The sequence below is a fragment of the Capricornis sumatraensis genome, chromosome 9, assembly GCF_032405125.1.
Source record: "Capricornis sumatraensis isolate serow.1 chromosome 9, serow.2, whole genome shotgun sequence".
In the NCBI taxonomy this organism is placed as follows: Eukaryota; Metazoa; Chordata; class Mammalia; order Artiodactyla; family Bovidae; genus Capricornis; species Capricornis sumatraensis.
The window spans coordinates 61217996-61230479 of record NC_091077.1 but is presented as its reverse complement, the minus strand read 5'-3'; the positions used below and the strand labels follow the sequence as shown (position 1 = coordinate 61230479).

The following is a 12484-nucleotide window of genomic DNA, read 5'->3' as shown; positions in this document are numbered from 1 at the left end:
ACCCGCAGGCAAGTGTGCACGCAGAGAGGGTCTCGAGCCAGATTGCAGGGCAGCTCTCCCCAGGGGCCTGTTCCCATTATAACCACAGCCCCTACCCGAGAGGAGGAACAGGGAGAGAGGCAGCACAAATTCAGGCCACTCTGGGTAGATTAATTAGTGGCACATTCATCAAATCAGGGCAGAACAGCTACCAAGACCCAGGACATGCTGGGAACACAGTCCCCAGAGGACCAAAGAGGCCTTAACCAGGAGCAGATGAAGCTATACTTGTTTGTGTCCTGCCTAGCTTTGGGCAGTGAAAGGTCAGATGTGGAACCCCTCCTAAGTTCTAGTGGGAAAGCGGGTCAGAGGAAACCAGCTGTCTGCAGAGACTGGGAGCCCACACCCCCCATCTACAAATGAAAAGTATGAGTACTGATGCCTATCAAACACTTGTAGGACACTGGGAAGTGCTTTACAGGGATTTATTGCAATTAATCCATATGCCACCCCATGAAGTAGGTATTATTCCCACTTTTGTAGAAGAAACTGAGGCCAGAGAAGTGAAATGAATTTACCCAAGTTCCATAGCATAGAACGGCAGCACTGGGATCAGAAGCTAGGGCTTTCTAAATGGAAAGTCCCCACTCTTACTACCTCTCTGTCCTGAGGAGAAGGATTTTCTGTCCTCAGACTCAGCAGAAGATGGCAGCCTTCATGCCTCCATAGGACAGGTGGCACGTAGGAGGTCCTGCAGCAACCAGCCTGGAGGGGCTCAGAGCACATCTCTAGTCAGACTGTGCCTTGATCTGGTTCTATCATCACCAGCTGTGTGACCTCGGTCAAGTGACTTAACCTCTCTGAACCCGTTTCCTTATTTTTATTCATACTTCAGTGCCGTCTATGTGCTGCCCACTGTTTTAGGTCCTAGTGATACACTGGTGGACAGAAACTCATATTGCACAGAGGTGACAGATAATGAATAAGCACATAGACAGATGGGAAAACACTTAGAAATTGTGATGAGATCTATGAAGGTAACAACAAGCTGCTAAGACAGAAGATACTGGGGAACTCCTCCTTTAGTTAGAGTAGTCATGGAGGGCTTCTTGAAGGAGGTGCCATGGTGAAAGCTGGATGATGAGAAGGAGCCACACCTGTGAAGCTCAGAGGGAGAGCAAATCACGCAAGGGGAGCAGGAAGTACAAAGGCCCTGAGGTGGAACGAGAGTGACTGTCTCTGAGGATGTAAGAAGGCCACTGGAGAAGGGGAGGGCTTGCCCTAAAGGATTGTTGGGAAGACAAATCGAACGATGCATGCAAAACCCTTAGCCCAGTGACTGGCGTATAGTAGAAGCACTGCCCCACTCCTCCTCAGCCCCAGAACCAAACCCTGCTGGAAGCTGAAGGAGGGCTTGGCAGGCTGAAGAAGGGTCTTCCGTTTGCAGCAGATGGAGGGCTGCAGTGGAGTAGTCCCGTCTCTGGGAAGTGCAGGGGTCCTGTGGTTGGGGCTGGAGGGAGGCAGGGGCAGGGAGCCTCTGGATCGCTCAGCTGCTCCTCCTGAAAACCCAGACCTCTGGAGGTGAGATTCTGAATCTGCTCCCTTTCCCCTGACTTCTTCCTCTCTCACGTTTCCTCTTCTCTCTGGTCCTGGGAAGCCGGAGAACCTGTTGCTGGCCTCCAAGCTCAAGGGCGCTGCAGTGAAGCTGGCGGACTTTGGCCTGGCCATAGAGGTAGAGGGCGAGCAGCAGGCATGGTTTGGTGAGTGGGGGCAGGGGGTGGCAGGGGTGTGGACGGCCAGCCTGGAGTTGACACAAGGGCCTCTAGGAACGCTGTGCCCAAGCGGGGGCTGATTGGAGGTGGCTGTTGCTCCAGCCAGGGCTCAGGGAGCAGAGGGTTCCTTACCCAGACTCTTTGCATCAGTGGTTGTCACCCATCCTAGCTCCCTGGGGTCCAGGCCTGGGACTTGGGTTTCCGTTAAAACAGTACATGACTTCTTCACACGCGCATCCAACACTGTCGGCTGGAGGCTTCTGTGAGTTCCCCAGCAGCCTGGGTGCTAGATTATTATCTTGATTTTACAGGAGGAACAGAGGCTAAGAAACTAAGAACAGGTTACAGGAAATTAAAAGGGGTGGAGTCAGTTGACCCAGCGTACTCTTGAGATTTTGGCATAATTGAGTCCTTTCAGCTATCTGGGAATACTTTTTAGTGAGCAATGTTGATCAGTGGTTAAGAGCTTGAGCTCTGGGCTCATATCCTGACTGTGCTATTTACAAGGTGTATGACTTTGAGTGAGTCATTTCTCTGAGACTTCATTTCCTCGTCTGTAAAATGGGGATAATAAAATATGTTCCTTGGGACTGTGTGAAGATTAAATGAGATCAGGCATAGAAAGTTCTCAGTCTTGCTTAGCATACATACTCCTTAATAGGAGCTATTCTCAAAATAACTTACCAAAACATTTTGGGTGTCCATTATTTTAAATAGTTCTCCCAACAGTGCTGGGAGGTGTTTAGGATAGAAATCCCTAATCCCTTATTTTACAGATGAGGAAACTGAGGCCCCAAAGGAAAAGGGACCTACCTAAGGGACTTAGGGCAAAGCCAGTGTTAGGGATAGGCCTCCTGCCACCCCAGGACCAAATCCTGATGGAGTGGAGAGGGTGAGGGTTCAGCTCAGCCTGGAGCTGACAGGCCAGGACCTTTCACCTCGAGGACCACCAGGACTTGACTGGTGGAGGCTTCAGGAGGATTCTGCCAGACATCTGTGACTCTGAGGCAGGGCCCTGTGGGAAGGACCCTGGGATGGATGGATCAGTGGCTCCGCCATGAGGCCCTCAAGGCAGATGGGAAGGACCCTGGGATGGATGGATCAGTGGCTCCGCCATGAGGCCCTCAAGGCAGATGGGAAGGACCCTGGGATGGATGGATCAGTGGCTCCGCCATGAGGCCCTCAAGGCAGGTGGGAAGGACCCTGGGATGGATGGATCAGTGGCTCCGCCATGAGGCCCTCAAGGCAGGTGGGAAGGACCCTGGGATGCATCAGTGACTCTGCCATGAGGCCCTCAAGGCAGGTGGGAAGGACCCTGGGTTGCATCAGTGGCTCTGTGTCCTTGTCCACCCTGGTCTAGAGGTGTTGCTGTCTTAACAGGTCAGGGCTTCCAGCCCTTGGCTGGCTCTAGGGGCAGGGGGTGTTTTCCCCATCTCCAGGGAAGCCTTATCCCTCTTCCAGCAGGACCTTGCTCCCAGTTACTTATGTGCCAACCTCTGTGTATGTGTCTGCCTGTCTGTGTGTCTGGGGAGCAGGGTTCGCAGGGACACCCGGATACCTCTCCCCAGAAGTGCTGCGGAAGGACCCATACGGGAAGCCCGTAGACCTGTGGGCCTGCGGTGAGTCCATCTGAAGGCCCCTCTGTCCCCCTGGCTGCCTGCCCTCTGGTGCCCTCTCCCTCCTTTCCCGTCACTCTCCTCCATGTGCCCCCCATCCCTCCTACTCCTGGGGCTCAAGGTTCTCCTGGTCCTCTCCCCAGGGGTCATCCTGTACATCCTGCTGGTGGGGTACCCCCCGTTCTGGGATGAGGACCAGCATCGCCTGTACCAGCAGATCAAAGCTGGCGCCTATGATGTGAGTGGTGCTCCTGTCTCCAGCCTCCTTGCCAGCCCCTGGGCCCCATCCAATGAGAGTCAAGGGCCAGTGAGGCCAGAGACCCAAGGACGCCTCCCTCCTGCCCTCCTGCCACTCTCTAGCTTTGGGGTGGGGGTGACCAGCAGGTGGAGCCTGAGGGCTGACTGGAGCCAGACAATGAACTGGCCATGCTAGTGACTGGAACATCTAAGCGATGGAGATTTAGTCCATGGGGCCCCAGAAGGCAGAATTAGAACAAAAGTAGGGTGAGATATAGAGGGGGCAGGCCCCAGAAGCCAGATTATCTCTCCATAGTTATACACAGTTATATAGCTAACACACATAGCAGTCTTCTCAATGCTTTCTATTATTATAATCTTCATACCAGTCATGACATAGGTACTGTTATCACTGCTTTTTTACAGATAGGGAAGCTGAGGCACAGAGAAGTTAAAGAACTGGCCAGACCACATAGCTAAGAAATGGTAGAGCTGGCTTTAGTGAGCCCAGGCAGTCTGGCTTTGGCGTCCATGCTTCTGCCCTCCAAGTATACTGCTTTTCTGCACAGCTGATATCTATCGAGCCATGTGCCGTGCATTTTACATCATATTTAATCTTTACAACATCTCTAGGGATAGCTTGAGGGGTCACATGTCCAAGGTGACTTGTCCAAGGTCACACAGCCCAGGAGGCTGAGCTGGGACTTGAACCCAACCTTCCGATTCTGAAGTCTGGGCTGTCACCACTGACCTGCTGCTCTCCAGATAAGACATGGCCTCAGAAGAGCAGAGGGAGGCCTCCTTTGCCCCAGCCATTGCTCTGATTTGTCCCGGGGTCAGGGGACCTTGCCCCAACTCCTCCTGGTTGTAGATGCCCGAATGGATGGGCAGTAGGACCCCTGCCTGCTCCCCTGCCAGTCAGGGGCTGGGGGATCGCAGGGGTGGCCTGGGGTAGGCTGGGCAAACTTGGCCCCTCTGCCCCTTCCAGTTCCCATCACCAGAATGGGACACCGTTACCCCGGAAGCCAAGGATCTGATCAATAAGATGCTGACCATCAACCCATCCAAACGCATCACAGCCGCTGAGGCCCTCAAGCACCCCTGGATCTCGGTGAGCCTTCCTCAGCAAAGCCCTTCCTGAGGATCCCTCCAGACCTCAGGATCAAGGCCCTTACAGAATCCTGGACCTGCCCACTGCCCCTAAGGCCCAGCTTGGGGCTGAGGGGGCTTATTCCAAGAGACTGACCTTGCTGTGTTTCTCAGGTGGAGAGTGGCAGTGGGAGGCATTCTGAGTTGGCACCATGACTGGTGGGGGGAGCTATTGGCTTCAAATGTCTCATGCCAGGATGTTTATACCATGCCCTAGAACAGAGAACTGTTCTTCACAAGATACCCACCCCATCCACAGGATATTCTGGGAGTGGGGGGACCTCAGGTGGGCCTGCCTTCCACTCACAGACCTCTCCCCTACTTCCTCCAGCACCGGTCCACCGTGGCCTCCTGCATGCACAGACAGGAGACCGTGGACTGCCTGAAGAAGTTCAACGCCAGGAGAAAACTGAAGGTAACAGCAGGTCCTCGTCCTCCATGCCCCGCAGACAAGGGAATAGGCTGGCCTGGGTCTGCACAGAGGCCAAGAGACCCGCTCACTAGTTCTTTCCTTCACTGAGTCAACAAGCGTTATTGACTGCCGCCCGTCTGGGCTGGGCAGTGAGCCGTGGCGAGGACAGACAAGTGACCAGGACATTACGGGGCAGTGGTGAGTGCTGTGACCGCCTGCCAGAGGGGACAGAGAGGGGAACAGATCTGCATGGACTAGGGAAGGATCCCAGAAGTCTTTCTGGGCAAGTGGCATTTGATCTGAGATCCCAAAGGATAAGCAGGTATTAACAGTGTAAAGTCAGATGGGGCAGGTGTTCTAGACACGGAGAATAGCCTGTGCAGAAGTCTGGAAGCATGAGCTTGACCCCTTATGGGGACAGCAAGTGTTTCAGTGGGGCAGGGAGAGGTTTCCAGAAAAGATATGCGACCATGGTAGGGGTGAGAGACCCCAGCTGCCAACCGCTGGAAAGGAACGGCCAAGGGACTTGACGGCTGTGCCCCGAGGAAGTCACAGTGTGCCCGAGGCGAGCCCTGAGCCGCCAGCCTCTCAGCAGGTCTGTGTGTTCTCCGGGCTGCGACAGGTCCTGTCCTGGACCTTGCCGGGGGCCCTGTGAGCAGGTAGGAAGGATGACCGAGGGGCCCCCAGCTGGCTGGAACAGAGAAGCCATCAGCATGCTGAGTGACAGATGCTGAGGCTCTGGCTCCTTCAAAACTTCCTCACCAGCTGCACCCAGGCCTGGTGTGGTGGCTCAGGACAGGGACATGGGCCAAGGGGGTGGTGGTGAGCGTGATGCCATAGGAACTGAGTCTCACCCCCAACCCCCAGTGGGAGCTGTCATAGATGTAGTCTCAAAATGTCACAATCAGGGAGTCTTGAAATCATGGACCGCTGGACTCAGAGAATCTGAACTGGCCATTGGTCTCCAGCCCCCTTGTTGATAGGGGAGGGTTTTTCCTCATTAATCCTCCAAGGTTCTGAGCCCAGGAACTACAGAGAGGGGGATGAGCCAGTACTAGAGTGGGGAGCTTTGTGTCCAGGCAGGAGACGGAGACAGAGAGAGCTGAGGGGTGCAGAGCCTAGTGTCCTTGCCCCAGCAGGAAACTTCCTTGGCCTTTAGGAACCTCCACTGACAAGCGTGCCTGAGCACATCCACCAGCTCTGGCCAGGCCGGTGGGATCTATTAATATCTGCTCCTTGGATGGCCCTATCCCCTAAGCAGTGCCAGTTAAGGCCTAGCTCACCTCTGCCTCACCCTTCTCCCGGGAGGCAGGGATGGTCTCAGGGCTGTGGGATGGGAGAAATGGAGGGCAAGGAGCTTCAGAAGGTTTTTGTGTCTGAATGGAGCCCCTTCCTCTCCTTCCCCACCCCTCCCATCTCTGTCTCTCCTCTCCCCTCACCTCTGGCCTCCTCTCCCCCAAACTGCCTTCTCTTCTCTGTTGCAGGGAGCCATCCTCACCACTATGCTGGCCACCAGGAACTTCTCTGGTAGGTGGTAGGACCTCGGATTCATCCTCACATACATCCTGCAGGAGGTGGGGCCATTGTCGGATGGGGTATCTGAGTGCCCTCAGGCCAAAAGGCCTGGGGAGATGGGGGCTGTAGAGAATTCAGTGACTAAGGGCTTAGCTCACCTGGTACCACCTGCAGAAGTGGTAAAGGTCAAAGATCATCAAGCCAAGGGCCCACAAGGAAGAGTTAGAAGTTAACCCTTACCTTCCCTACCTCACAGTGGTGCTGGGTTCTCAGGCTGGGCCAGCTGTGGGGAGGTTCCCCATATGTCAGGTCCAGATGTGGGAGGGACAGAGCCAGGCCCAGGAGGAGCGGCATTCCTGTTCCCCACAGTTACCAAGCAGTTCCCATGCTTTCCCTCATGTGGCCTTTGTGACAAGGCGATTGCCACCCCTGTTTTCTGAATGAGGAAGCAGATGCTCAGGGAGGTCAACTCTGACACACCCCAGGTCACGCTGCTAAAGGGAACTTTCAGGGCAGGTGTGACCTGTCCAGAGCATGTGCTCTTACTAGGCTGAGTCACCAAGGAGTCCAGGGTCGGAGCCTTTGGCCTTGGTCAAAGCCAGGCTGGTTAAGGGAGGGAAGGCCCAGTGAACTGTGGCATGTGGCCCCGAAGAGAGAAGGGGAAGGGATTAGCATCAGGGCTTAGCAAGATGCTCTCCTTGGCATGCTGGAGAGTGCCGCGGCCAGCGCCCGCCAGAGGCGTCTCCCTGGGGAGCCCAGGATGGCTGACAGGGCAGCTGAGCAGATATAGCAAAGCTCACCCGAGGGGCCCTCTGGCTGGGGCTGGTGCCGGGCCCGGCCAGGGAGGGCTGCTGTGGACAGGTGGCCAGCCCCACCACGAGGGCTTGGCTCTGGGAGCTGCCAGCCTGGCTTCTCTGAGAGGGCCCACCTGCCCATTTAACCAGCTGGCAGAATAAGACCCAGGCCTGGGAAGGCCCTGGAACTTCAGATTTGGGCTTTCCCCACCACCCAGATCTGCCTTCCCACGCGCTCCCCAGACAGGGATCCTGCAGTTCCTTAAACTGAAAGATGAGCCACCCAGGCAGTCAGAGTCTTTTTTTAACAACTGAAGGGCCCCTTGGGCACTCTAGTCCAGAGCTCACAAAATGGAGCGCATAAGTTATTCCCTCTCTCTCCATGTGCTTGGGGGGACAGTGGTGTTTAAAAAAAATTTTTTTTGGGGGGGCGGACAGTGGGCAAGAGTTTCCAGCATTTAAAAACCAGGAGATTTCACAGAAAATCTCCTGAAAATTAGAATATGTGGCCTCTGGGGACCCCCAGTCCTGTCATAGTGGGCTGGAGTGAGGGGGGAGGCCCTTGGAGGCATGAGGGGCAAGTCCTCCCTTTGCTTGCTGTGTATCCTGGTCCAGCCCACAGAGTACATGGAGGATGGAACAGCTATTCCTCTCGGCTTTGGGATACAGAGGTACCCCACCCCCAACTTTCTTTGCAAGGTGGAAACTTGGCAAGAGGGGGAAAAGGCACAAGAGCCTGAGAGGGGTCATCGGTGGGAATGTGAGGATGACTGGCGGGCTGGACCAGCTGTGAGTCCCATCCTTCCGAACCTCCGGGGCATCAGTGTTCAGTACCGCCCCTCCTCCCCGGTTTGCTGTCACCCGGTGAAGGATTTAGCATGGCTACTGTTTACTGAGCATCTATTGCATACGTGTCAAGTGCTGTGTCTCATTTAACGTAAAGCCATTTGCTTGAAATCTGGAGCTGCCAGAAGTCAGGCTGCGCAGGGCTTGGCATCCATGCCTTGTCCTGCCTGGTGCCCTCTCCAAGGGCTCTGACCAGCAAGTGAGAAGGAAGGAAATGGGAAAAGCCAGGTGAGGCCTTCTTGGGAGTTGTCGCTCTGCTTTTCCTGGCCACCAGGGAGATGGCCAGCCCCAGTGCAGAGCTCTAGAGTCTGAGGACGGGGAGGCCTCTTCAGGGAATGAGTGCTCTGGCTGGGGTGGGCACCAGAGGAGCAGGGAGTCGGGGGGTGGGGGGCATCTGCTTCTTATCGCCAGCAAAATGTAGCCCGCAGCTGTCCAGAGTGAGTAGGCAGGGCTGACACATGACCTCCGCAGCAGCATGGGGCTAAAATTAGAGCCGGCCGGGGCAGGGAGGGAGCGTCCAGCCCCGGGCTGGGGAGCCGGGCCTCCGGGTTGGCCGCCACCAGCACGAGTGGTGACCGGGATCTGGAGGGAATCCCCAGACTGAAAGCGCTCCCACGGTCTGGGGCACAGTGGGCACCTCCTCAACCCATGGAGCCAAAGGGTCACGCCTGACACTGCTGAGAACCAAGGGGAGCCCAGGCCCACCTCTACGCGGTGGGCCACCGGCAGTCCCCGGGCCACCCCACAAGGAAGAAGAGCAAGAGGAGGAGGTCTCCTCACATAGCTGCTGCGGCTTGGTGTCCTCCGCGGCCCGTGGATGTTGCTCTTCCTCGCACTGTGGGCCCTGGTGCCCTGCCTGGTATTGATAACCCTCTACTTTTTCTCCTCTGCAGGCGGGAAGAGTGGGGGAAACAAGAAGAACGATGGTGTGAAGGTAAGCCCCAGCCAGCTCAGCAGGGCCTGCCTCTGGCTTGCAGGGCCTGGCTTGCAGGGCTGGGGTGAGAGCCAGGCTTGCCAACGGGGTTCTTGGCAGATGCGCTCACCCGTGCAGCCTGGGGTCCCCAGACCCAGAGACCTGGGCTTCTGTGCCCACCCTTCCACCAGCGTGGACGGGGGCAGGTGGGGGAAGGGAGGGTTGAAAGAGGGTGGGAGAGGCAGGTGGCTTGGGGTTGGGGTGGGCATAAGGGTAAATTAAAGGAGATTTCTGTGATTCTGGAGGACTGGTGAGTGAGAGGGCACAAAGAAGGGACAGAGATGTTATGAGGGGTGACCTCCTCCTTCCCAGGTGTGGGCTGGCTGGAATGGGCCCCTGACCCAGTGCATGCCCCAGTCCAACCTACAAAGCCTGCAGGGGATGGACAGCCAGTCCTCTAGGCTTTGACATCCAGAGGTACCCACCCCCATCAAGGCCTGCTGGTTCAGTGCTAAGAATCCCCTCCTCCCATACCCCCACCACACCCCACCCCCAACCCAGGCCTGCCCCGTCCCCACCCCTGATGCCCGTCCCCACCCCTGATGCCCGAGTTGCTTCCCTCCACACCCCACTCCCCATCCCTCCCTCCTTTCTCTTCTCCCTCTGCTCTCTGGGGCCTGGTCCCCTGCTCTCTGCAGCTCCCTCCTCCCCTGCCACTGGCTCGCCTTGTGGGTTCTCCTCTCTTGAGACCCTGCCTTTTTCTGGGCTCAGAGCCCTGCCTGGCCAAGGGCCCCAGGGCTGGTCTATGCCCAGAACACTGGAAGGTGTGGGATGCTGTCCAAACACAGCCACCCAGGTGGTCTGGTGGCTTCATGGCTTGGTTCATAGTGGCATGTAGAGTCTCAGGCCCCTGGCTTTGATCTGCCAGGGGTTGCATGGAGGGTACTGGGCTGTTTGCCTGAAGCCAGGATGTGGGCCTTCTCTCTGCTCTTAGCCCTCTGAAGGCTTTAGTTTCCCCATAAGTACAGTGGGGAAGCTGGGCGATGTGAACTCCATGATTTCCAAGATTTCAGCTTTAAAAACAAACAAAAAATCATTTTCTCTTCTCATCTTGGGTGCTGGAGGAATATGTAATTATTTGGTTATCAGTCAAAGCCCATGATTTTCAAATGAAACTCCTTCGAGCCCAAAGCTTCTTGGGAGGCACCTCTGGCAGCAGCTGGGGAGGGACTAAACAGTGGGAGACTGAGCAGAGAGGGCTGGGCCTTGCTCACCTACTTCAGCCAGAACAGCTCCATGGACCAGCCATCACAGTGGTTGAGAGAGCCTGGGTGAGCTTATGGCCCATTATTTGAATCTCTTGAGTCTGTCTTTCTTTGTTCAAGCAACGGGTAGAAAGGGTCTTCCACCTCCCAGAGCTGTCTGTGAGGATGTACTGAGATACTGTGTTTTGAGAACTTAGCACAGTCCTGGCGTATGAGACCCATGCATGAGAGGCTAGTCAATGGTGTTATCTTTTCTGCTCTATGTGTTGGATTTTTGGGTAAGATTTTTTCTGAAGTTTGCTCAAAAAAATATTTGGAAACCACAGATCTAAAGCCAGCCTAATTTGCAAAGTTGACACGCATCCGTCCCAGATGCTGTAATGGAATCCAGGATTGAGTTTGGCTTACTTGCTGGGGTTACCCATGAGTCACCCCCTCCCCTTCTGATTTGAAAGGGTGATGGAGGGCTGTGCAGCGTGTGGGGGGGGGCAGGCATGGAGCAGCTGGGGCTCAATCTGGCCCTTGTGTGTAGACACTGGGGGCACTGGGTGCCATGGGAAAAATCCTATTTGGGGAATATGAGGCAGAGGCCACAGGTGATGATGGGCTGAGGCCCATGTAGGAGGAGGGGGAGGAGGGGCCCAGACAGGGCTGCCGAGGTCTGCTTGGTACTCGGGTATGACTCTGGCAAAGTCTTGGTCAGGGCCTCCCTCAGGCCAGGTTGTGGAATGGAGCTCCAGTCTGGCTCCTCTCCGGTCGTGGCCAGGAGGCAGAGGCTGTCTGAGGGCAAGGACATCCTATAGCATGGCAGGGCTCTGGCCGGCCACTGCAGGACCTTCCAGCGGGCACCGCTGAAGAGCGTGCCTCTGCTCCCTGTAGAGCAGGACAGACCCTGGGTGACTCTTCAGGGTGGCCTGGGTGTGGAACAAGAGACACACAAAGGTTGTTCCTGGCCCGACCCTTTCTCTGCAGCTCAGCCTCCTCCCACTGCTTGGGATGAAGGAGGGGGAACGTCTATCAGGAAGATGAGAGTGACCCAAGGGGCTTGGCCTAGGAGCTGGCTTACAAGATGTTGTTCTGGGAGGTCCATTCATGTTTTTACTCTGACTGAAACCGGACCTCAAGTCAAGAAGCCAGGGTTTTGAGCATGGGCCCCACTGTTCCCTCCCCTGGGGCTCTGGGTCATCAGTTCTGTCATCTGTGCAAAAGAAGAGCTGTTTTCGGGGAGCTGGTGAGGGTCTCCCACTGGGGCGGGCCTGGTGGAGTCACACCATGGTGCTTTCTGGTAACCAGCACGTGCTCAGCCAAAGTGGGAAACACACATTCCTCTTCCAGCTCAGTCCTTAGAGACAAACCACTGATTCCACTCAGAGCTTAGTTGAAGAAGCACTGACTGGTTCCAACGCTGGAGGAAAAACTGGCTGGTTCAAGATATGACACAATACAGAACTTTATAGGCTTTTAAGGGCTTTTCAAGGCTAATTTTGACCATCGTCCGTTTCTACTATCCTTGCCAACCTTAGAACCATCTTCTCCATGTGGGTCTAAGAGATGTGACTACTTCTGGTGACAGCCCACCTTTGAAATGAAACTAACATGCTGGTTGGTGTGGGGTTATTACTAGTATCATCATCATCTTTGTGATTCAGAAAAACTGAGTCTTTCCATTACCAGGAAGCAATGCCCCCTTGTCCCAGCCACTACTAGGCCACTACTTCCACGAAGAGGGGCTGCCGCTCCCACCCCTCAACCCCACTCACTGCCCCTGTTGGTGTCCCATCCGTGCGTCATGACCCCACCCCTCCATGTCCCATCCTGTAACTGTATGTCCGAATCTGACGCAGTCTCTGCTCTGTGTTCCCCCCCTCGTGTCCCGCCTGGAACCTCCTAGCCCCTACGCCATTCTCCGGTTTCTGCTGACAGCCGAGCTGTGTGGGCCTGTCCCATCCGACACGCACTGTGCCTGGCCCGGCTCCAGCCAGGAGT

At 55.7% G+C, this 12484-nt stretch overlaps 1 protein-coding gene across 3 annotated transcripts in view; it reads left to right on the top strand.

Moving 5' to 3' along the window:
* CAMK2A (calcium/calmodulin dependent protein kinase II alpha) overlaps positions 1-12484 on the top strand; it is a 62007-nt gene that overhangs the window by 33726 nt on the left and 15797 nt on the right. For 2 of the 3 annotated variants that reach the window (XM_068981140.1, XM_068981139.1), the window contains exons 7-13: positions 1637-1739; positions 3287-3370; positions 3511-3605; positions 4593-4715; positions 5085-5168; positions 6650-6692; positions 9214-9254. In XM_068981140.1, the coding sequence (XP_068837241.1) occupies positions 1637-1739; positions 3287-3370; positions 3511-3605; positions 4593-4715; positions 5085-5168; positions 6650-6692; positions 9214-9254 (573 nt within the window). Of the gene's footprint in view, positions 1-1636; positions 1740-3286; positions 3371-3510; positions 3606-4592; positions 4716-5084; positions 5169-6649; positions 6697-9213; positions 9255-12484 lie in introns of all 3 variants that reach the window. The other variant, XM_068981141.1, reaches the window with a different exon arrangement.